This window comes from Gordionus sp. m RMFG-2023, chromosome 2 (assembly GCF_954871325.1).
Source record: "Gordionus sp. m RMFG-2023 chromosome 2, tfGorSpeb1-WG-v2, whole genome shotgun sequence".
Classification (NCBI taxonomy): Eukaryota; Metazoa; Nematomorpha; class Gordioida; order Chordodea; family Parachordodidae; genus Gordionus; species Gordionus sp. m RMFG-2023.
In genome coordinates this window covers 49,037,319-49,060,042 of record NC_088776.1, presented here as the reverse complement: position 1 = coordinate 49,060,042, position 22,724 = coordinate 49,037,319, and the positions used below count along the sequence as shown (strand labels likewise).

The 22,724-nt window shown below is 25.3% G+C and overlaps 2 protein-coding genes across 4 annotated transcripts in view; one reads left to right on the top strand and one right to left on the bottom strand.

Annotated features, from left to right (window-relative positions):
* Nucleotides 1–7,039: 7,039 nt before the first annotated feature.
* On the bottom strand, nucleotides 7,040–22,666 carry LOC135924712 (probable ATP-dependent RNA helicase ddx42). The gene is made up of 2 exons (XM_065459814.1): nucleotides 21,924–22,666; nucleotides 7,040–7,368 (listed from the first exon to the last, which is right to left on the bottom strand). The coding sequence occupies exons 1-2, from the start codon at nucleotides 22,662–22,664 to the stop codon at nucleotides 7,114–7,116; spliced, it is 996 nt and encodes a 331-aa protein (XP_065315886.1). The 5' UTR covers nucleotides 22,665–22,666; the 3' UTR covers nucleotides 7,040–7,113.
* Nucleotides 11,344–22,724, top strand: part of LOC135924713 (receptor expression-enhancing protein 5-like) — a 43,987-nt gene continuing 32,606 nt past the window's right edge. For 2 of the 3 annotated variants that reach the window (XM_065459818.1, XM_065459815.1), the window contains exons 1-2: nucleotides 11,378–11,413; nucleotides 11,457–11,532. The gene's annotated coding sequence lies outside the window, so the exon portion shown is untranslated. Of the gene's footprint in view, nucleotides 11,414–11,456; nucleotides 11,533–22,724 lie in introns of all 3 variants that reach the window. The other variant, XM_065459817.1, reaches the window with a different exon arrangement.

The following is a 22,724-nucleotide window of genomic DNA, read 5'->3' as shown; positions in this document are numbered from 1 at the left end:
ACTTAGAAGAGCTAAAGCACCAACTACATATGTAATAATAGAAATAAAAATTATGGGTGATGCTGATGTAAAAGTACAATTAAATAATAACATAAAATGGCTTCCGTTATTAGTCACACAAACAAATGACGCAGCTCTATTTGGATTTCCATGGATTATCGAATTTGACATATCGTTACCAAAAAATGTAAAAATCAATATAATCAACAATAGATATAAATACAAAGATAATGGTAACGTGAATATTGACAAACTATATAAAGAATTTACTACGGTGTTTGATAATAAATTAGGATTATTAAAAAATGTCGATTAAGTAAAACTACAATTGGAAGAAAATACAAAACCAATTGCACTGCCAGCTTGAAGAGTATCGTTGCCTTTAAAATTAGAAATTGAAAATGAACTGAAACGTTTGGAAGAGAATAATATAATCAAGAAAATAGATCCCTCAACAACAAGAGTAACCTGGAGTACTCTAATGGTAGTGGTACGTAAAACTTCGGGTGAACTACTATGTGGAGATTTCAAAGTAGCATTAAATAAAATTCTACTAAAAGACTATCACATTCTACCAACGTTTAAAGAATTAATAGCAAAAATAGCGAATGGAAATAAATATACAACATTAGATCTTTAAGATACATACCTACAAATGAGCATTGACGATGAATCGCAAGAATTATTAACAATGGTAACACCAAATGGATACTACCGCTATTTACGATTACCTTTTGGTATAGCTATAGCACCAATAATATTTCAACGATATATGGACGATTTACTGGCTGATTGTAAAGATACAGCAGTTTATTTAGATGATGTTATAATCACAAGGAAAAATGATACTGAACATATAGAAAATATAAAACAAGTCCTCAAAAAATTACAAAATGCGGGATTAAAAGTCAAAACAAGCAAAATAAATTTTATGAAAGAAAAAGTATCATATTTAGGATACATAATAGATCAAAATGAAATACACCCTGATAAAAATAAAATAATAGCAATACAAAAATATCCAACGCCAAAAGATAGACATGACATAAAATCATTTTTAGGTATATTAAACTATTATACACGGTTCATACCAAATTTACATGTATTCATAGCCGAATTAAATAATAAAACTAGTAAAAATGTTAAATGGAATTGGACTAAAAAAGATGATGTATTATTTGAAAAAGCAAAAGGAATAGTAACAGAACAAAATACTATACAATTTTATAAACCGGATCTTGAATTAATACTAGAAACATGCATCAAACCAAGGATTTGGAGCTGTACTCTTGCAAAAATATGATAATGGTAACGAATACCCTATAGCTTACACCTCGAGAACTTTACAAGATGCTGAAAAGAATTATTCAACAATCGACAAAGAAGCCAAAGCTATAGTAAACGGCGTAGAAAAATTTCATAATTATTGTATGGACGAAAATTTAAAAACGAACATAAACCTTTAATAAAAATATATGGGGATAACAGAGATTTAAACTCCTTAACAAACCAAAGATTATTACGCTGGGTTTATAAATTATCTGTATATGATTATGAAATAATGTATAAGAATGGCGCAAATAATATAATTGCAGATGCTTTATCGCGAAACCCAATAGAGAAATATGATAATAAAATAACAAGCGAAAATAAAACAGTGAAATATATACGAAATCTTACTTATGACACATTAACTCTATCAAGAAAAGAAATGGTACAAATATACAAAATCAAGCACCAGAATTACAAGCTTTTAGAACAAGAATAGGTGAAATAGAAAATGATGACGGTACAAAAAGGAGTTTTGCATATATTGCATACGAAACATCCGGGTATTACAACAACGAAATCCATTACGAGACATTATAGATGGTTGGGAAAAATTAGATAAAGATGTAGAAAAACTAGCAAAGCGTTCTTCACTTTAAAAAAAAAACGATTGGTATCCAATAAAAAAAAAGAAATATTGTTTATTGATCATTTAATTAATTATCAGTTTTCTCATCACAAAATTTAATAGATAACCCCACAAAAAATTTATCCTACCCCCATTAAAGGAGCCTACCATCTACCCACCTCAAAAAATAGGATGCAAACTCTTCCTACCCCTCCCGCTCATGTAGACGCTGCCCATGGAATCCGCCACCACAACCCTGGGAAAGAATATATTTAGATTTTGCCGGACCAATAGACGGATTTTATTGGCTGGTAGGAATCGATGCATATTCAAAATGGATAGAGATCGATAGAATCAAAGATACCACAAGTAAAAATTTAATAAATAGATTAGAAAAATGGCTTACACGATATGGTGTTCCACGTCAAATTGTCACAGACAATGGTCCACAATTCATTTCAAATGAATTTTAAATGCTACAAAAATAAGAATATACAACATATAAATACTACACCATACCATCCGAGAAGTAACGAATTAGTGAAAGATGCATACAAACTATAAAAAATCGGTATTTTGCTAATAGAGAACAAACAAATGATGGGGAAAAATGCCTTAATGAAGTATTAGTTACATATAAAAATTCCGAACATTCCCCAACGGGCCGAATACCTGCCAAACTATTTATGGGGAGAAGACTAAATACTTTATTAGACTGGGTGAAACCATCAATAACTGAAAAATTAGAAACCTCTGTAGTAAAACACGACCAGTTAAACAAAGGCATACATAAAGATTTTGGATAAAACGAATTAGTTTGGATAAAAAATCCACTTGAAAAAGGATGGCATGAAGGAAAAATCATAAATCAACAAGCAAAATTCTCATATAACGTAGAAGAAAAAGATAAAATAGTACGAAAACACGAAGATCAACTACGAATAAGGGAAGAACCAGACGAAACCAAATCAATAATACAAATTGAACCAAGTCAAAAAGGAAGGCAAACACGTTATCCAACAAGGGAACAAAAGCCAACAAAAAAATCAATAGATGAACTTGAACTTGGTAATAAAAAGATTGATAGACGATCTTAACTTGGTGGGAAGGAAGATATGTTATATTTGAATGTTTATATATATTTTAAAAACGCTATTTGAATTATATATTATTAGAACTTTCTTACATTTAATATTATCTTATGGAGGTCAATGTAATTGCATACTAATAGAAGTTAAATGACATAATTATAAAAGACTATATATAGGAAACAATTTTATAATAAAGAATCTATTGTTTTGACTATAAAATTCTATAGCTGGGCTCACTCTGAACTCTAAAAGATCATTATTATATATCCTATAAATCTAAATAAAATAATATTTAAACATGATAATTATAGTTATAAATATAATAAAGCATAAATTTTATTTTAAAAGTGTTTCTAATGAATTTATAATTTTAATTAAAAAAATTTAAGCTAGAAAAGTATTTGACGCCACCGCAGATTTTTGTGGCGGCGTCTAAATCGATTTGCCACCGCCAGCCGATCTATTTAAAAAAAGAAACACCGCCGCCGATAATGCTGTCAGCGCACATGTCTAGTCTTGATACTAATTTCCACCATATTGTCTTATCCTCTTCAAAAAAAACCCAAATATTGTTTTCATTTTTTATTTGGCTTCAAGGTAATGATAAAGATAATTATAGGAGCTACTCTCTAATATAATTAAAGAAATCCAATAGATCAATAATGATAACAACTGAAAGAAGAATGAAATAACCTATAATTTATTTTAAAAACTCGGTTTTATATTTGTTTGCTTATTTATATGAAATATTTTCGTAACACTGTGCAATTCGGGAAATAGTAGTTTAAAAAACGCATGATGGCATTTTGACAATTCCTTTGTGTGTGTTTAAATAAATCACTCAATTTTTGAATTGGTAAATTTTTTAAATCGGAAAGGAAAATGTATTTGTGTTTTGTTCTAAATTAATTTTTTTAAATATTATAAATGAGGAAAAAATCTCATTTTGGTGTTGAAATTCTTAAATATATCAAACGTATTCAATCTTATTATCGCGATGTGTTATTAGAAATCTCTATACAATTATTATTGGGGATTACAATGTCCTCAGAATATCATATGCTAAATCCAAATTTGTTGTAGGGCAGCATCTTCAAGATAGATCCTCCCTTCCAATATTTGCATGAAAAATATCACCCTTTGGAAGTGTCATTTGGTTGGTTGTGTAAAACCTAGACCTGAGGTTTGGAAAAATCGACTAAACTAACTCTGAGCACAGACCCGTGGTTCAGACACATGATTTAGACCCGGCAGATATGCGAAAACTAAGAAAAAATAAATCTCATTGCTAATCTTAAATTTTATTATATATTCTAATTATAAATTAAAGCTTTGTTTATTATTTTATTCTACATTAATAATCTCATTTTCTAACCATTTAAATGTTTGTTTAAATTGGGGTGCTTTTTTGGAGTCAGTATAACCTAGCTATTTTTTCTCTTCCAGACTATGTTAAATTCACATATATATTAGTTTATATATAGTTAACCCTCTTCGATATCAACGACAACTTTACATTATATCTTAGTTATAATATCGACAATTATCTCTTGAAAACATTATTTTTTAAACTTTACTATAATTATCCTCAAGAATCAGCATGTTTTTATTTTTATTTTTGAAGTTGTTTATTAATTATTATTTTTTTTAGTTATTTTATAGAAAATGTTTTTAGAAAAAAATATCTTTTTATTAAATTTAACTTTCACCAAAATTTTAAAAATGAATAAGTAAAAATAAAATTTCCGTTTTTTTTATATTTTTGAAGTTAAGTTTATTAATTATTATTTTTCAGTGTTGCGATGATTTAATGAAACATGTTGACGATTAAATTAAAACCCATTCAGATAAAAATAATTTGTTTACAAAAATAATTAAAATAACACATTTACTTTTAAAAACTTGAAAGAAATTGTTGAGAAAAACATTATTATTTTTTACAAAAATTTCACTTAAATTAAAACCTTCTTCAAACCAAATATATATTTCTAGCCTGCTAAAAAATAGGCTAGACCAAGTTTTTTTAGCCAAAAATTATCACTCTAGCTTTTCGAGCTTAAAAAGATGAGGCTCAAATTTGGAAGAAATTAATATAAATTAAAATTATGTTTATATAAACTATATACAAAAGTAGAAGATTTTATATATTTTGACTTCAGAATAGGCAGAACAAAAACATGTTTGTTTATAACCCCCTCCCCCCCCATAAATAAAACCGATTCAAAAGTATTCTAAATCCCATTCAAGCTCAATCATACCGAATTTAGATACTAATGTTATCAAATATACATGATACATTTGTAAAATTAGAAAAAAAATCAATAAGTGTTTTAAAATAGCGATGAAATTAAACAAATCCGGCCAGAAAGTTCGCATCTAATTCTGAACTGTATGGCATAGCTAGAAATAATCGCTCGGTTAACCAAAATAATAACTCATTTTAATCCTATTTTTTTGATATCTAAGCCCTAGGTGGTCCCGTTTAAAAATTTTTTAACCCTAAGCTGAGTTGCTTGAAGGGCTTTATATCTAACCCCATAAAATGTCATTACTTTTTGCTGTTTCTAAACTTTTGGTAAATAATTTTTATATGAACTATTTGGAATAACATTTTTCATCTGAGCCCCGAGTCTAAACAACCATGGGTCTGAACCCCGGATGTGATCGGAGCAGACCGAGCACAAGGGTCGTAAATTTTACGACCAAGCAAATTAACAATACCCTTTGGTATTAGAAATATAGAAAAATAATTAGGGTTGTGCATATTCAATATAGGGCTCGATAATTTCAAAAAACCGATTCGATTTGGTTATTTTATGATTATAATTTTATTTTATACATAATTTCGTAGTAATAAATTTATAAAAGGAAGCTAAAATTTTATTTATTTGTAATGTTTAAAAAAATCAAATTATTTTAAAATAAATATATGATCTTATATCACCCTCAATAAGAAAGGGATTTTAAAATATATAACGAGTCACATTTACTAGTGTTGTTAAACAGCTCATATAGCCGATTTTTAAAAATAGTTGACTCTAGATTTTAGATAAAAAAAAAATTTACTCGAACTTAGCGATTTAGTCCACAGATAGTAAGGTTTAGACATCTATTGGGGCGAAATTTCGATGCATAGGTAATTGTTTCGTAAAAAATCTTGATATCGCAGCTTTTAAAATGGTTGAGATCGAGGTGTTTCAAACCTACATTCAGCTAAATGTAAAAAAGGACAGGCCCAATATTTAACAAATGAAGAGGTTAGGAAGGCCTAACGGCTCAATGGCCCAAATATAATGATAAGTGTGGAGTGGAAGTAAAATGCCAGGATGCTTATTTACAACAAAAGTATCTACAAAAAATGTGGTGTATATTAATGTTTTACGCCCAAGAATAATTGTTTTTTTAGATTTTCATGAAAATTAAAGAGTTTAAACATTTGTTGTATTTAAATAAAGTTAATAAAAATTATTGTGGAAAAAATTGAAATTTGTTCCTTAATTGCATAATGTGTATTTTAATACACATACCGTTCTTCTAAGAAATTTAGAATTTTTTTAAAAAAGTGAGCCATGAAATTATTAATAGTATCGAGAGAAAGGAAAAATCTAGTTTGGTGAAATAAAATTATTTAAACATAGTGCATGAAATATAGGGTTAAAATTCGGTTAAATGTTTTTATAACTGGCAAATTACTCGTTATTCGTGTATATAAAATAATTTGATTCAAAATAGAATTGAATAATAATATTCCATTATTCTATTGCCTTCTTTGGAGGCCTACCATAGATTACATTATATAAGATAAGATATTAAACTGGTTAAGATTTTTGTGATTACGATTAGCCGATTATTATATATATATATATGCATTTTACTCCTGCATAATATCATTAGCAATTGTAAAAAATTAATATTAAATGTAAAGATAGAAAAAATACATAATTGTAATTTATTCCCTATAAAATATTATTTTTTTAAATAATAATGAATATGTGAAGATAATATATTCCTTAACTAAATTTAATACTATATAAATAAATGCTATAAATATATTACAAAATATTCGCTATAAAAAACATGCATACAATAATACATCTCCCACTTTAATTGAGATTTTTTTTAAAACTAAAAACATTTTCTCCTTGGATATAAATTTGCAGTGGGGCTGGGAGATAAGTTATTTGTCTCCTGGAATGTATCTATATCAATGATATCGCTTGATGTATTTTCTCCAAATTCTTCCAATTTTGAATGACCTGAATTATTTAAGTGGTAAGAATGATTTAGTGAATGATGACTAGTAGTGTTGTGACTAAGATTTTCGAGAGATCCAAACCGGAGAAACTCATTTTGATAAAAAGAAGAAGATTTTTGAGGTTTCTGTTATTTAAAATGAGGTAAAAATTATTTATTGTCAATATAGTGTATAATAAATCACAAAAAAGTATGAGAAGAATTAGAAATTAGTCCGATCATTCCATGGCAAATTAAATAACGTTTTGGCCAATCCTTTTCGATTGACAAAATTTGGCAAGCAAAGTAAGGTTAATGTATAACGAAGACAGGTGACAGTGAGAAAAATATCTATTCGTATTTGAGATATACCAGATACAGATAACGGGTATCAACCTAAATCCAGCTGTTATTAATAGTACTTGACCAAGTCAGGGTAACGGATCTCACATAAACTTTAAATTTACTAATTTAACTTAAATTTTAAATGAATAAATAAATATTACTTCTAGTTTATATAAAAATGTTAATATAATTAAAATAATTTTAACTATAAACTTGTTTATGATTAATTTTTTGTTAGTGTTAAATATTGATATAACCATGGTTTGTACATAAATTTCACAGGGAAAAAGATGTTATTGACAATGCACTTTATTTATTTATAATAACCAGAGTTGTTAAAAGATTCTTTTTAAATGGATCTAGATACAGATACATCGTCTAAAATAATATCTAGATACAGACATTTTAATCAAAAATCTATCTAGATACAGATACCACATTTTTATATCTAGATACTTTAACAACTCTGATAATAACCATATCAATTGAATATATAATAATTTAATAAATGGTCAAAAATGAATATAGATAATATTAATAAAGTATATAATAATAAAATAAACAAAAGATAATTTTTGGGTCTGTTTTTTAAACAAAAATTCAAATTCCTAATATCTTAGTTAAGGTTGTGTCCTAAATCTATTTTAAAAATTCACAAAGTTTCGAAACTTTATGAAGTTTTAAAATTATAATGAAATTTATGTTAAATTTTTGAAATTTATAGAATTATATTTGTTCCCACTTTTAAATATAAAAAAAGCTTATTTCTTCTTTTTCGATAAAGTTTCGAAAACACAAGTCGCTGTGAGAAAAAATAAAATGGTTATAATATTTAATACAATAAAAAAACGATAAGATTAAATTATAAAGTTTTTTCAACCTAATGCAACAGATCCAACTCTTAATCATTAAATACTTATTTGAGTTACTTTTAATTTCACTAACTTTTTCTTTCTTATCCTTTCATCGGCATAATATTTATTAATTATGTAAATTTAATAATTCAATTCATTTCAAATATATTCACGCGGAAGTCTCCTCTGATTTGTCCAGATCTAAACAGACGCATTTTCACAATATTCATTTTAAAATATAAAAAATAAATATTTTATAAATAATGACGTATATTATAAACAAATATTAATTAATATAATATAAAACAGAGACTTGCAGAGGTACCATTTGCAAGGCACGATTTTTTTATAAAATTTTTTTGGCCTGGTATTATATATTCAGGCCCGACCCGGATTTTTTACAATATATTACATTTATTATTTAGAGCTAATAATGGCGATTTAAAATATTTAGTTTTAAAATATATGGCCCGGTCTGGATTTTTTTTAAAAATTTATTAATATTTTAAAAAATTAAGAGCCGGGCTTAAAGTTGGGCCCACAGGTCTCTATATATATATAAAATAAAAATATATTATTAAAGTTTCATAACATAAAACATATCTAAATTTACTACATTTTCCCGAACCTTTGTCCATAATTCATCCTGATCCTTAAAAATACCAACTTTCCAGCCTTACCTATCTCAGTAAGTTTGCGCATATGATATTTTGTTTCTGGCCTCACTATTCTAGTATATTACGACTTTTCGTCTAAGATTAATAAAGAGGATAGCCCGCTGCCCCCCCCCCATTTATTTTTTCTCAATACGCACAGAACCCACTATCGCAAATCTCTTAAATCTTAAAATTTTCGCATTTTAAAATTATTAAACGATAAAGATTAATACAGTATTTGTTTAATTTTTCATTTTATAAAAAAAATTATCAATAAATATGGTATGTTTTAGTAAAAAGTAAAGTGATGTATCCTCAAATGAAAATTTTTTTATAACCCTCTTTTTTTTCTCTTGGAAGTTAGGCGGCTTGATTTACACGATTCGCTTAATACATCGCTGTGTAATTTAGAAAGTAAGTAAATAATAGATATCTAATATATATAATCTCCATAATCATAACACGATCGTTTTCGTATCTCCCTAATGTATTTTAAATTTAAGGAGACTATATAGTGTAATGTTAATTTTAACTCCATAATCAAAACACGATCGTTTTCGTATCTCCCTAATGTATTTTAAATTTAAGGAGTAAAGCATATACCTTTGAAACGGGAGGGTCGAGTTCGATTCTCGTAGAGAGCAAAAAATTAACATTATATCGCATGCACCAACTTGAATATAACTAAATTTAAAATATTAATTATATATATATTAAAGTTTCACGCATGCACCAACTTGAATATAATTAAATTTAAAATATTAATTATATAGATGTTTAAGGTAATTATTTAGTTTGTGTGTATGGTATTAAATATACTTTATTAATAAATTTTATATAAATATTAATTATATAGATGTTTAAGGTAATTATTTAGTTTGTATGTATGGTATTAAATATACTTTATTAATAAAATTTTATATAAAATTAAGAGTAAAAGAGGTAAAATTGTTGCAATGTATACTGTGAGCATGTATTAGATATATCAAAATTTAAAAATGTGACAGATTTAATTCTTATAAACCCCTTACATCAGACCTATTTTTCTAGATCAAAATAAATTATTTGGGTTTTCCTGGGCTTGGGAAATATTTTTAACCATTAATATGGACTTGGACACAGGGTTTCGAACCGTTTAGTATAACGGTTCGGTTCGTTCCGGTTTTTAGTTTAAAATTTTATAAAGGTTTTGTTCCATTTCGGTTTTTAAAAAAATAATCATATCGGTTCGGTTTATAATTTATAACGGTTCTTTTCGGTTTGTTCCGGTTTTTATAAATTTAATTTAAAAAAAAATTAATCATTAACCATGTATATATTAATTTTAGAGAAAAATCTTTTTATAATTTCTTATTTAATTTAACCATGAATGATAATCTAATAGATATTTTTATTAAACTTAGTAAATATAAATTAGACAAATCAATTCTTTTTATTTCATAAATAAGATAAACACAAACATGAGCAAATACAATGAGGAATAAAATAACACATAAATATAATGAAATTTATATTATTTATTTTTAAAAAGAGAATTGGAACGGATAACTAAAATATTTTCTAATATTTCAGGATTTAATTTAGTTCTTTGCGCAGAGAGTATAAACTTAAGGCTAGAAAATGCTCTTTCTACGGATACCTGCGTAGCTGGAACTGCTAGCACAACCATAGCTAACTTATAAAGTTCTGGCATACTATTCTTTACATTTTCCCAATAATTCAAAAGATTTGCATCTTTTTCTAATCTCTCTATATTATCAAATGACCGAATTATATACTCTATTTCTACACATTTATTATAATTTTCTATGCCCTGAGAACTATTCTTATTAAGGCTTTCATGCGACATTAATAAATCTTCAAAATCATCATCTAAGTTATCTTTCGAATGTGAACACGTAGGAATAGTATCTAGATTTTCAATATTCTGATTATTTAAATTTTGGATTAAGTTCCAAGCAGGGTTTCGAACCGAACCGCCAAACCGGAATGAACCGTTATAATTTTCTGAACCGTAACCGAACCGTTATAAAGAAACTATAAAAAGAGCGAACCGAACCGTTATAAATATTTTAAACCGGTTCAAAACGGTTTTAAAAAATAATTAAATTTAAACATTATTAACCTAAATTTGAAATTTGAATTTTCCTTGGGGAAATTTTTAAACTCTTTATTTCTTTTCAAATTGAATTTTTTTTACATGTCAATTAATACCACCATGTTTATTGTTTTTTCTTTTCACTTTGATAAATACTCAATTTAATAGAGATTAGGCGAATTACCAGTTAATTAGATAAGAATCTTAAAATCAAACAAGACTATTCTTTAAATTAACAAGTTTATTCTTATATATATATATATATATATATATGTATATTAGTTATTAATTAGCTTATTAATACTTGCTAATAATTTGGGAAAAATCATAATTCTAACTAACATCTAAAGAAAATCAGGTACTGATTACTTTTAATAAAATACTGTTTTATATTAATTTCTTATTAATTAATATTTTCATAATGAATAATTTATAATGACTTAAATGAATATTAGAATTCTGAAATTAAAAAAAACATATGATTGTTAATTAATATTCCTGTATTTTATGGTTAATTTATTTATTTATTTCCATTTACACTTTAGTGGATAATTTCTTGAAATAATAACTACTTACTGATTAACCTTCTAAATCTTATAGTACCAAATAAAATTTAAACACATGAAATTCAATTGGATAATTATAAAATGATAAAGTATCCATTAAAGTTTTAATTTAATTAACTTTAATTTTTTAATAAAAGACAGTTGTTTTTGGAATTTTAAACAGCTTTTCTATTTCTTTTCTTCTTATTTTATATCTTATCTTTTTGCTTCTTTCTTTTCTCTATTAAATCAAATTATTTATTAAAATGGTATTAGTAAGCTCCATTCACTTATTTAGTTTCATCTGTGTACAAGGTTTGTTGTTAGTATCTTTGAGGAAAAAATCGGCATAATTATATGAAGGGTAGGCCTGCATATAATTCACGTTTTTGGGGGAGATCTTGTCAGATAAGATAAATAAAAAATTATACTGATTCTATTAAGAAATTTATTTATTATATTTTTATAATAAAAGATTCTGATCTATTCATCATCATATAGCATATTAGTATCTATTAAATGGTTCGGGAAAAGTCAAATCCTGTGCGATCATATTTTAAATTAGATATTGTAAAAAATCAATCTACTTGTAAACTAGAAAACTGTAGTAAAGTTTTAACCGGGGACCATGCAGCAAATCTTGAACGACATATAGAAAGATTCCACGATAAGGAATTCAAATTATTTAAAAAAAAGAAGATAATTTGACTATTAAAAAAACAATAACAAAAAATGCAAATAATCATAATACAATTCAAAATGCTTTTACCAAAACTAATACAATACAAATTAATATTAATAAAGACACTTTAATCCGCTCCTGCACTGAGTTAATCACAGTTCATGGGAGACCAATAAAATCAATTGATGACAAAGCATTTAGAAATATTATAGACCCGATAATTGTAGGATTGGGTGGTAATTTAACCATCAATTCTGAAAATATACGCAATAATATTAAAAAAATGGCATTTGATTTTTCGCAAAATTTAAAAAAAGAAATATACCAAAAACTTATATCGTTAAAATTAGATATTGCAACTCGATATGATAGGTCCATACTGGGGATCAATATTCAATTTATAGATAATGGAGAAATAAAATTAAGAACGTTATGCATGAAAGAGATAAAAGAAAGACATACATCAGAATATCTAAAAAAAATTATTTTAGATGTTCTAAACGAACATGAAATAAGAATTGATCAAATTTATACGATAACCACAGACAATGCAGCTAACATGATTAAATTAATCAAGCTGTTAATACATCATGATGAAGAAGATGATGAAGATGATATCCTTAATGATTATTTAGATAATGATAATTTAAATAACAATGATGATATAATTGTTAATAAAAATGAAGAACCTTTTTTTAATATTGAAAGTATTAATCTTGTACCTCATACGAGATCCATGTTAATGGGCATTAGATGTGCCTCCCACACATTTCAATTAGCAATTAATGATTGCATAAAAAATTCAAATGAAATTGTTATTATTAATAAAGCAAGAAACATTTGCAAAAAAATAAGAAATCAGACTACAATGTCTATTTTGTCCAAATTAAATTTAAAAAAGCCACTAATAGATTGTTGCACAAGATGGAATTCAATCTATTTAATGTTGGAAAGATTATTAGAGTTAAAAAACTTTTGCCAAGAAATATCGGCCCAAAGTAATGATCGTGAAAAATGTTTGTCAGAGAATGAATGGAAAATAATTAGTGATATATTAAAAGTTTTATATCCATCTTATATTTTGACAAAATATATATAAAGTGAACAAATGACCATGGGCGATTTTTATGCAGCATGGATCAAATGTATCATGCAAACTAGCAAAATAGACACTTCATTTGCCAAACTTTTAGTTTGTACAATCAAAGCACGAGAGATTAATTTGAAAAATGAAGTTTTTTGCTCAGCTATATATCTCGACCCAAGATATAATGTATTTTGATCATGAAACCCTGCTTGGACATAGCTTGAGAAACATTTGTCATAATTATTATAGTCTAAGATTCCTGTAAATTTTTTAATTTTAAATATGGGCTAGAAATTGGCCTGAAAATTTCTTTTGAAGACATGGCAAGGCCTGATAAAAACCAAGACCCATGCAACTTTCATATTCTGATTGTATTTTTAAATGCATTGTGACTTTTTATATATTTTATTTCAGTCCTCAACTATCAAAATTATTATGGTCTTTTACGGGTTTGAGAAAACCAAGTGCGAGGACCTGGCTTGGGAATTTTTTTAATATTAGGCATAGGTGTAATATACACAGAATATTTATATGGCCCTCAGGTAAAATCATATTTAAATATATTTTTATTCCAAAAAATAGTATTCACTCTTAGTCTTAATGGGTTGGCCTTGGTTGGGGTGAGCTGGGTTAAAATAGACTAAAATTGATATGATTTTTAGAGATTTACCTATCTCCAGGCTTGGAAAAAAAATTTAAATTACTATCGGTTGGCCTGGTTTGAGAAATTTTTTTTATAAAATTATTATGGGTTGGGCTGGGCTGGGCTTGGAAAATATTTTTATAAATTATATTGGGCTGGGCTTGGGGAAAATTTTTCAAAATTATTATGAGCTTGGACGCTTGAGAATTTTTTTATTATTAATTATAGGTCAGACATTGGCCCAAAACAAATTTTTTTGCAGGCCGGCTTGCCCTGATAAAAAAACCAATCTGAATTTTGATTGTATTTTTAAATTCATTATGATTATTTAAATATTTTATTTCAGTTCTTAACTACCAAAATTATTATGATCTTTCATTGGGCTTGGAAGAATTTTTCATAATTAATATGGCTTTGGACTTTGCCTGGGAATTTTTTTTAATAATAAATTTTAAATCTTCTTTGTAAATATATCTTTTTTGAGGGATTCTTTTGTGAAATTGATTATAAATAAATATACAATTTTTAGGTGAAATCTTTTAGTTTTTTTTATCATTTTTGTAAAATTATCTATTTCTTAAGTATATTTATTTATTAAAAAAGGTGAGTTTTCTAAATAATTTATTTCTAAATATTTATATTTAACTTATTTATGTTATTTTATGATCTTTTTAAGGATAATATTTTAATGTGACAATTGTCATATTCGTTATTTTTAAGATTTTTGAAATTTTTTGACTCAAACGGGTAAAAATATAATATCATTTATTTGTAAAGATGTTAAATTATAAATTCAATGAAGATGTTCCTTGGAAATGTGGCAATTATCATAATCGGTATTTTTAAACATATTAGATTTTTATAACGCTAATGGGCAAAAATATGTACTTTTAACATGCTAAATTAAAATTTCATGAAGATCTACCATTGAAAAGTGACAATTGTCATAATCGTTATTTTTATAAAACTTCAGTGAAGATGTACCCTAGATAAGTGACAATTATCATAATCATTACTTTTAAACTTTTTTAACGTAAATGGGTAAAAATATAGATTGTAAACATGTTAAATTAAATTTCATGAAAATGTACCATAGATAAGTGACAATTGTCATAATCGTTATTTTATAATTTTTTTGACGTAAATGGGCTAAAATAAGTATTGCTAACATGTTTAAATAAAATTTCAGTGAAGATGTACCGTAGATAAGTTACAATTGTCGTAATCGTTGTTTATTTTGAATTCTTTTGTTGTAAATGGGTAAAAATATAGATTGTAAACATGTTAAATCAAAACTTCATGAAGATGTACCATAGAAAAGTGACAATTTTCATAATCGTTATTTTATAACTTTTTGAATTTTTTGACGTAAATGGGCTAAAATAAGTATTGCAAACATGTTAAAATAAAATTTCAGTTAAGATGTACCCTAGATAAGTGACAATTGTCATAATCGTTATTTTTAAACTTTTTTGATATATGGGTAAAAATTAGTGATGTTAAGTATATTTTTTAAATTGTAACTAGTAACTGTAACTAGTTATAATTTTTGAAATGTAACTGCCAAAATTAACTAGTTATTTCTAAAGATATATTCAAATAATTAATTTTATTTTTAATATGTTGTGATAAATTAATTTTAAATTAAATTTATTTTTTAAATTAAATTTATTAATTTAAAATTTTGTGAAAATGTCTGATTGTTATAATTTCCCGTTCAAATTTACCTTAATACCTCAAAGTGAATCCCAGACGAATGAATCATGCTCAAAACCAACATCACTTGATGTAGTTGGATTTTTTGACCTAAAGCGACAAAATATTCTGGATAATAAACTTATAGAAAACTTTATCAAATCTAATAACAACACTTTTTCTTTATATAACGATTTTCCAAAGTTAAAATTACTCTTTATTAAATATAATGTTGTTCTAACATCAAGTGCTCCCGTAGAGCGCTTGTTCAGTCTAGGTAAGCTCATTTTTGGAGATAAACGAGCACGTCTCCTAGATAATAACTTGAAATTAATTTGTTGTTAAAAGCAAATAAAAATTTATTAGATTCTAATTTTTATGAAAAATAAATGTTTTTTTTTCAATGCAAATATATATTTTTATCTTCGATGTAAATATTCAATTTTGCGATATTTTTTTATATAAATAAATTGTATATTATTTTAAATAACTGATTATACTTTGTTTATCCTAATTTTTTTTATATTAAATAAATGCATTCAATAAATAAATGCGCATATGAATGATGTATAAAGTAAGTAACTAATTACTTTTGAAAATAACTGTAACTAATAACTAGTTACTTTTGTAAAAATGTAACTAGTAACTGTAACTAGTTATGTTTTTGCCAATGTAATTAGTAACTGTAACTAGTTATGTTTCAAAAGTAACTTTTAACATCACTAGTAAAAATATAGATTGTAAACATGTTAAATTAAAATTTCATAAGGATGCACCGTAAAAAGGTGACAATTGAATTGTTATTTTTAAAATTATTTGATTTTTTTAGACGCAAATGGGCAAAAATATAAATTGCTTACATATTAAAATAAAATTTCAGTGAAGATGTACCATAGATGAGTTACAATTGTCATAATCGTTGTTAATAAGGTTTTTTGGAATATTTTTGTTGCAAATGGCTTAAAATATAGATTGTAAACATGGTAAATTAATATTTCATGAAAATATACCATTGAAAAGTGACAATTTTTATAATCGTTATTTTTAAAGTTCTTTGATGTAAATGGGTTAAAATATAGATTGTAATCCATTTTAACCATAATAAAATCTTAACATTAAATTTATAGGATGTTGATTGTATCATATTACTAAATAATATTCATATGGTTTTTAAGTTCTTTCTATAAAAATCCTACCCTCAATTCAGACTCAGCACTATTTTGCCACGAGTATACAAAAATATTTGCTAACTGTGAATGCAAGGTTATACATTTTTATAATGTAGAATTAAAATTTATTAATTAAAGGAATAAGTGAATCCATATCTTAAAAGTTTAGAATTTAACATAGGTTACAACTATCTTTAATAATCACTTTGCATATTTTTATCAAATATTAAGCAGGATAAAAGGAACAACGATTATGAGAATGAAAATATCGATTTGTTTTTTTGTTTGGACTGAAATTTTATTTTAACATGTTAACAATTTATATTTTTGTCCAATTGCGTCAAACAATTCAAAAACTTTAAAAATAACGATTATGACTATTGTCACTTATCTAGGGTACATCTTCACTGAAATATTATTTTAACAAGTTAGCAATTTATATTTTAGCCCATTTGCTTCAGAAAAATTTAAAAACTTTTAAAAATAACGATTATGACAATCGTCACTTTTATATGGTACATCTTTATGAAATTTTAATTTGACATTTTTACAATCTATATTTTTACCCTTTTGTATCAAAAAATTTCAAAAAACTTTAAAAACAACAATTATGACAATTGTCACTTATCTATGGTACATCTTCATTGATATTTTATTTTAACATGTTAGCAATTTCTATTTTTGCCCATTTGCTTCAAAAAAATTCAAAAAACTTTAAAAAGAACGATTATGACAATTGTCACTTATCTAGGGTACATCTTCACTGAAGTTTTATTTAAACATGTTAGCAATTTATTTTTTGCCCATTTGCGTCAAAAAAATTCAAAAAACTTTAAAAATGATTATGACAATTGTCACTTATCTTGGGTACATCTTCACTGAAGTTTTTATTAAACATGTTATCAATACTTATTTTGGCCCATATACGTCAAAAAAAGTTTAAAAATAACGATTATAACTTTTCTGTGGTACATCTTCATGAAATTTTAATTTAACAAGTTTACAATCTATATTTTTACCCATTTGCATCAAAAAAATTCAAAAAACTTTAAAAATAAGGATTATGACAATTGTCACTTATCTAGGGTACATCTTCACTGAAGTTTTATTAATACATATTAACAATACTTATTTTAACCGATTTACGAAAAAATTTAAAAAAACTTAAAAAATAAGGATTATGATAATTGTCACTTTTATATAGTGCATCTTAATTAAAATTTTAATTTAACATGTTAAAAATACATATTTTACCTTAAAAAAAATCTAATATGTTTAAAATACCTATTATGATAATTGTCATTTTTCCAAGGAACATCTTCCATAACGAATATAAAAATTGTCAGATTAAATAATTATCCTTAAAAAGATCATATACATAAATAAGTTAAATAAAAATATTTTAAATATTATTTAGAAAACCCACCTCTTTTAATATACTTAAAATTACAAAAATGATAAAAAAAACTATAAAATTTTCACCTAAAAGGTTGTTTATTTATTTATAATAAAATTCACAAAAGAATTCCTCAAAAAAGATTTAAATTTTTATCAAAATATGTTTAAAAATCTTTTTGAACTTCAAAAAATATTTTTTGCTTAAAATTTTGGGCGTGTGAAAATCACTAATAAATTGTAACAAAAATAATATTACAATAGTAGCATATCATTTTTTTTATTAAAAAAATATCAAATATAAAAGAAATCCATTTTTTATTTCATAATATAATAATATAAATAAAAAATATATATCATATAATATGTTTATTTGTTGATAAGTAAAATATTAACATTAAATATAAATAAAATAAATTATTTTAATAAAAATAAAAAAATAATAATAGGCCGCGTTATATTTCGCGAAATAGTTTTCGCTATATTGTCTTCGCGATTTATGTTTCGCGATATTGACTTCGCTATAAATTTTCGCGATTATTGATTCGCGATAAAAATTTTGCTCTAATGTATTCGCTTTAAAGGTTTTGCGATAAGAGTTTCGCTATAAAAAAATTCGCGATATTTGTTTTCGCTGAAAAATATTCGCTAATGTGGATTTGCGATAAGTTTCACTATAGAATTCATACGCGATAAAAGTTTCGCTGAATTGATATGTAACCAAGTAATCAGTCATATTTAACAAATAATATTGGTATTATCAAGTAAATGCTTTAAATTTATTTTTACTCAAACCATAGCACTTAGTTTTAATGGATTAAACCTGGCCTGAAGGGCTGAGGGGGTAAGAAGAATAAAAATTGGATATTATTTTCAAATAACAGGTAACATGCATAAAAGTAAGAAGAAAATTTTCATTCCCCGTCATTTTTGACGGGCTATCTACTAGTAATTTATGACCTAACGATGAAATGCCTAAAACCTTATGATGATATTTGATAATAATGTTGCGATGCCTTTCGTTTAATCGAGGCCTTAGTCTTTATATATAACATGACACGCGAGTACAATATTTTATTTATATATTTTGAAGATCAAAAATTACCTTGTATAATTTTAAATTCCGGTAAATTTTATCAATATTATGACTATCTTTTAAATATAAATATCTTCAAAGTTAAATTGTCAATATGTGTAAAAGAATCACATTTTATGAGCTGCATAATGTTTATTTTATAACAGATTATTAAGTGGTATATAAAAGATGTTTAGAAAACCTTGTTATTTTTGTAATAGTTTTCATGCTATTAGAAATTGTCCAGCATACGGAAAAACGTGCAACAACATATGTAAGAAATCAAACCACTTTGCCGTGTTTTGTAACACTAGAAGGATGTTCGGTTCGGGTTCGGCTCAGCGAAATATTTTTGAACCCGGGTTTGGTTCCGGTTTCAGCTCGGGTTTAAGAATTTTTAAATTGATAAAAAAAAATTCTATATTTAAATCATAATTAAAAAAACTAGACATAAATTTGGTATAAAAAATTAATTTTTTATTTTATTTATAGGCAAAATATAGTTAAAAATACAAAGCATAGTCATATATAGATTTAAAAAATTTTATTTAGATGTATTTCTTAAATTACAATATCCAATTAAATAATTTTTACTTTGACTTGTTCACTTTCATTTTCCTCTAATTATAATCTTTGAGAATAAGTTAAAAATTAAAAAAAAATGGCGTAAATGAATTTAATTGTTTAAATTTATTAACAGTCCAATAAGAATCTTTGAAAATAAATTTAAAAATGGAGTAAATGAATTAAGTTGTTTAAAATTAACACTTCACTTAAATGGAAATTTGAAAATATTATAAAATATCAGGTAAATTATTAATAATACAAATATCTTATATTAATTTAAACAATACACTGAACCAGGTTTAACCCGGGTTCAAATAAAATCCGCGGGTTCAGTTTGGGTTTTTGAAAATTTATAAACGGGGTTTAAGTTTGGTTTGGGTTCAAATTCTTTCCCAAAAATCCAGGTTTTCCTTTCCGGGCTCGGTTTCGATTCAAACCCCTGCTCTTAATAATCTTTGTTTTTATTGTTTTAGTAAAAATAACATATGCAGCTCTGTAATATAGAACATCTCTTCAATATTGCTGATATTTAATGTTTTTAAAAAAGGAATTTAGAATAATATCTTATTTGATAAAATTTTGTCTCACAAAATAATTTCTTTAAATAACAAAATATCAGATCAATTGATTTGCCTTTTCAATAATAAATAAAGCTAATCAATTTTTTAAAAAGTCTAAATAGATCTCTAATAAAATATTAATTCTAACAAATATAATAAATTAACAACTGTTAGTGCTTCCAAATTGAGCATTAGTTTATAAGTTGTTTTTTTAGTATATAAAAAACACATACCTCAATATTGTTCAAATTAAAGCGGTATTAATTTTGTAAATAGGTGACAAAAATTATATTAAAATATACGTTTTTTAATAATATAAAAAGTTAAAAAAAAAAACTCCTTAATTTGGAAGCACTATAAAGAATAAAATGATACTGGTAGTTTAAAATATAATAAAGTATCAACTGTGAATAAAAGGTCAAATAAGGATTATTGTTACTGAACACCATGCCAGTAAATAGTCACATTCTAAAATAAATGATATTTTAAATTAGTTAAAATAAAAGGAATCTACATAAAGTCCACCTGATGTATGATAGTGGGGTTGGAATATATTAAATATAGAGGAATATTTGATTTTGGTTAGATAAAAAGATATTTTTGTGCAAAATTGAAGATTAATAAATTATTTGGAATAAAATTTTATAAGTAGTCGCAAAGGGAAAGAATAATTGAAATAGTGTGCCTAAAATAAGCACATTCAAAATGTGCTATTTATGATATAATCTTTTACATTCTGGTATTGTATTGATTAGTTTATATTAAAAGTGAAGAATAGATGTCAAAATTGCAATATTTTGTTCAATTAAACAATATAGTTATGTTTAATTTTATTTTAACCACTTTGCCACTTGACCCTGGGTATGGGGTAAAATGGTATAAATCACACACTTCACATAATTAACCACAGCTCCTAATGTATTTATAGGTAGAGAGCTACACTTGTTTTTATTTCTAAATGAGGACTGCATATAAATATATAAGATGTTTTGTTAATTTTTCGAAATATTAAAAATGCAAAATACCAATTGTTTTACCCTGACTGCTGACTTTTATTGTTTATTTCTTATTTGAATTTCATAAATAAATTATGAATGATAAATAAATTTTAAAAATAATATTGGTAAATCATATCTTTGACTTTTCAATAAATAACTACATTATTATTTTTGGCATTGGGTACTAGTGGTTTATAGCCAATACCATGTATATGCTAAAAAAAAAGATAATTGGATATCTGATTAATATTTAAAAAAATTTTTAAATAATAAATGCTTCATGATTATAGTTATATCAATATATTAAATATTTATACATTCACAATAATTTACCATTTTTGTGGAAATATAATTGGTATGATACAAAGGTTGAGGATCTATACTTTTAAATTCCGGTATAGAATGATAAGAATTACTAGAATTTTGTGAATACTTTTCATTAGGTAAACAAATATTATGTCCAAAAGAAGCTTGGGTTGCTAAAAAATTATTCTCCATTGGACTATTGATTATTTGTGAATTTGAGGTTGTAAAACATTGACTTACAGCAAAAGATACTTTACTTTGACTATTATTGGATGCCATGTAATCTTTTATATTGATACTATCAAAACAAGAATTATTACTTATTGGATTATAAGAAAATGGTTTGATAAAGTCTTGTTCAATATGTGGAAGGTTAAATGCAGGTGTACTATAATTGCTATAATTATAATTGTAACTACTACAAGGATTTTTTTGGAATGCAAATAGATCATAATTATTATCAACATTATTATAATTATTATCATCATTATTATAATTAAAATTATCATTTGATAAATTAAAAGGCATACAAAAATTTTGGTTATTAGTATCATAATCAAAAATATTATTTTTATAATTGTCATTAATTGCTTGAATATTATTAACTGATGTTATGCTATGATCTATAAGATTTAAGCTTTTTTCTTTATTATCATTGCTTTCCATTAGGGTGTAATCTTTGCAATCAACATTTGATAAATTTGAAAGAATAGGAATATTACTATGATTTGGAAACTGATCTATTTTGGAATGATAGACACTTTGCATCATTGAATTATTATTTGATTTATTTATAACTGGATCAAATTCATTAGGATTTAAAAAATT

Bases quoted from the DNA above. Each gene is read 5' to 3' on its own strand.
- LOC135924712 (XM_065459814.1), bottom strand. From the start codon at position 22,664: ATGCAAAGTGTCTATCATTCCAAAATAGATCAGTTTCCAAATCATAGT. The intron at 7,369-21,923 runs GTAAATTATTGT...TTTAAATAACAG, and splicing joins ATTATATTTCCACAAAAATG to AAACCTCAAAAATCTTCTTC.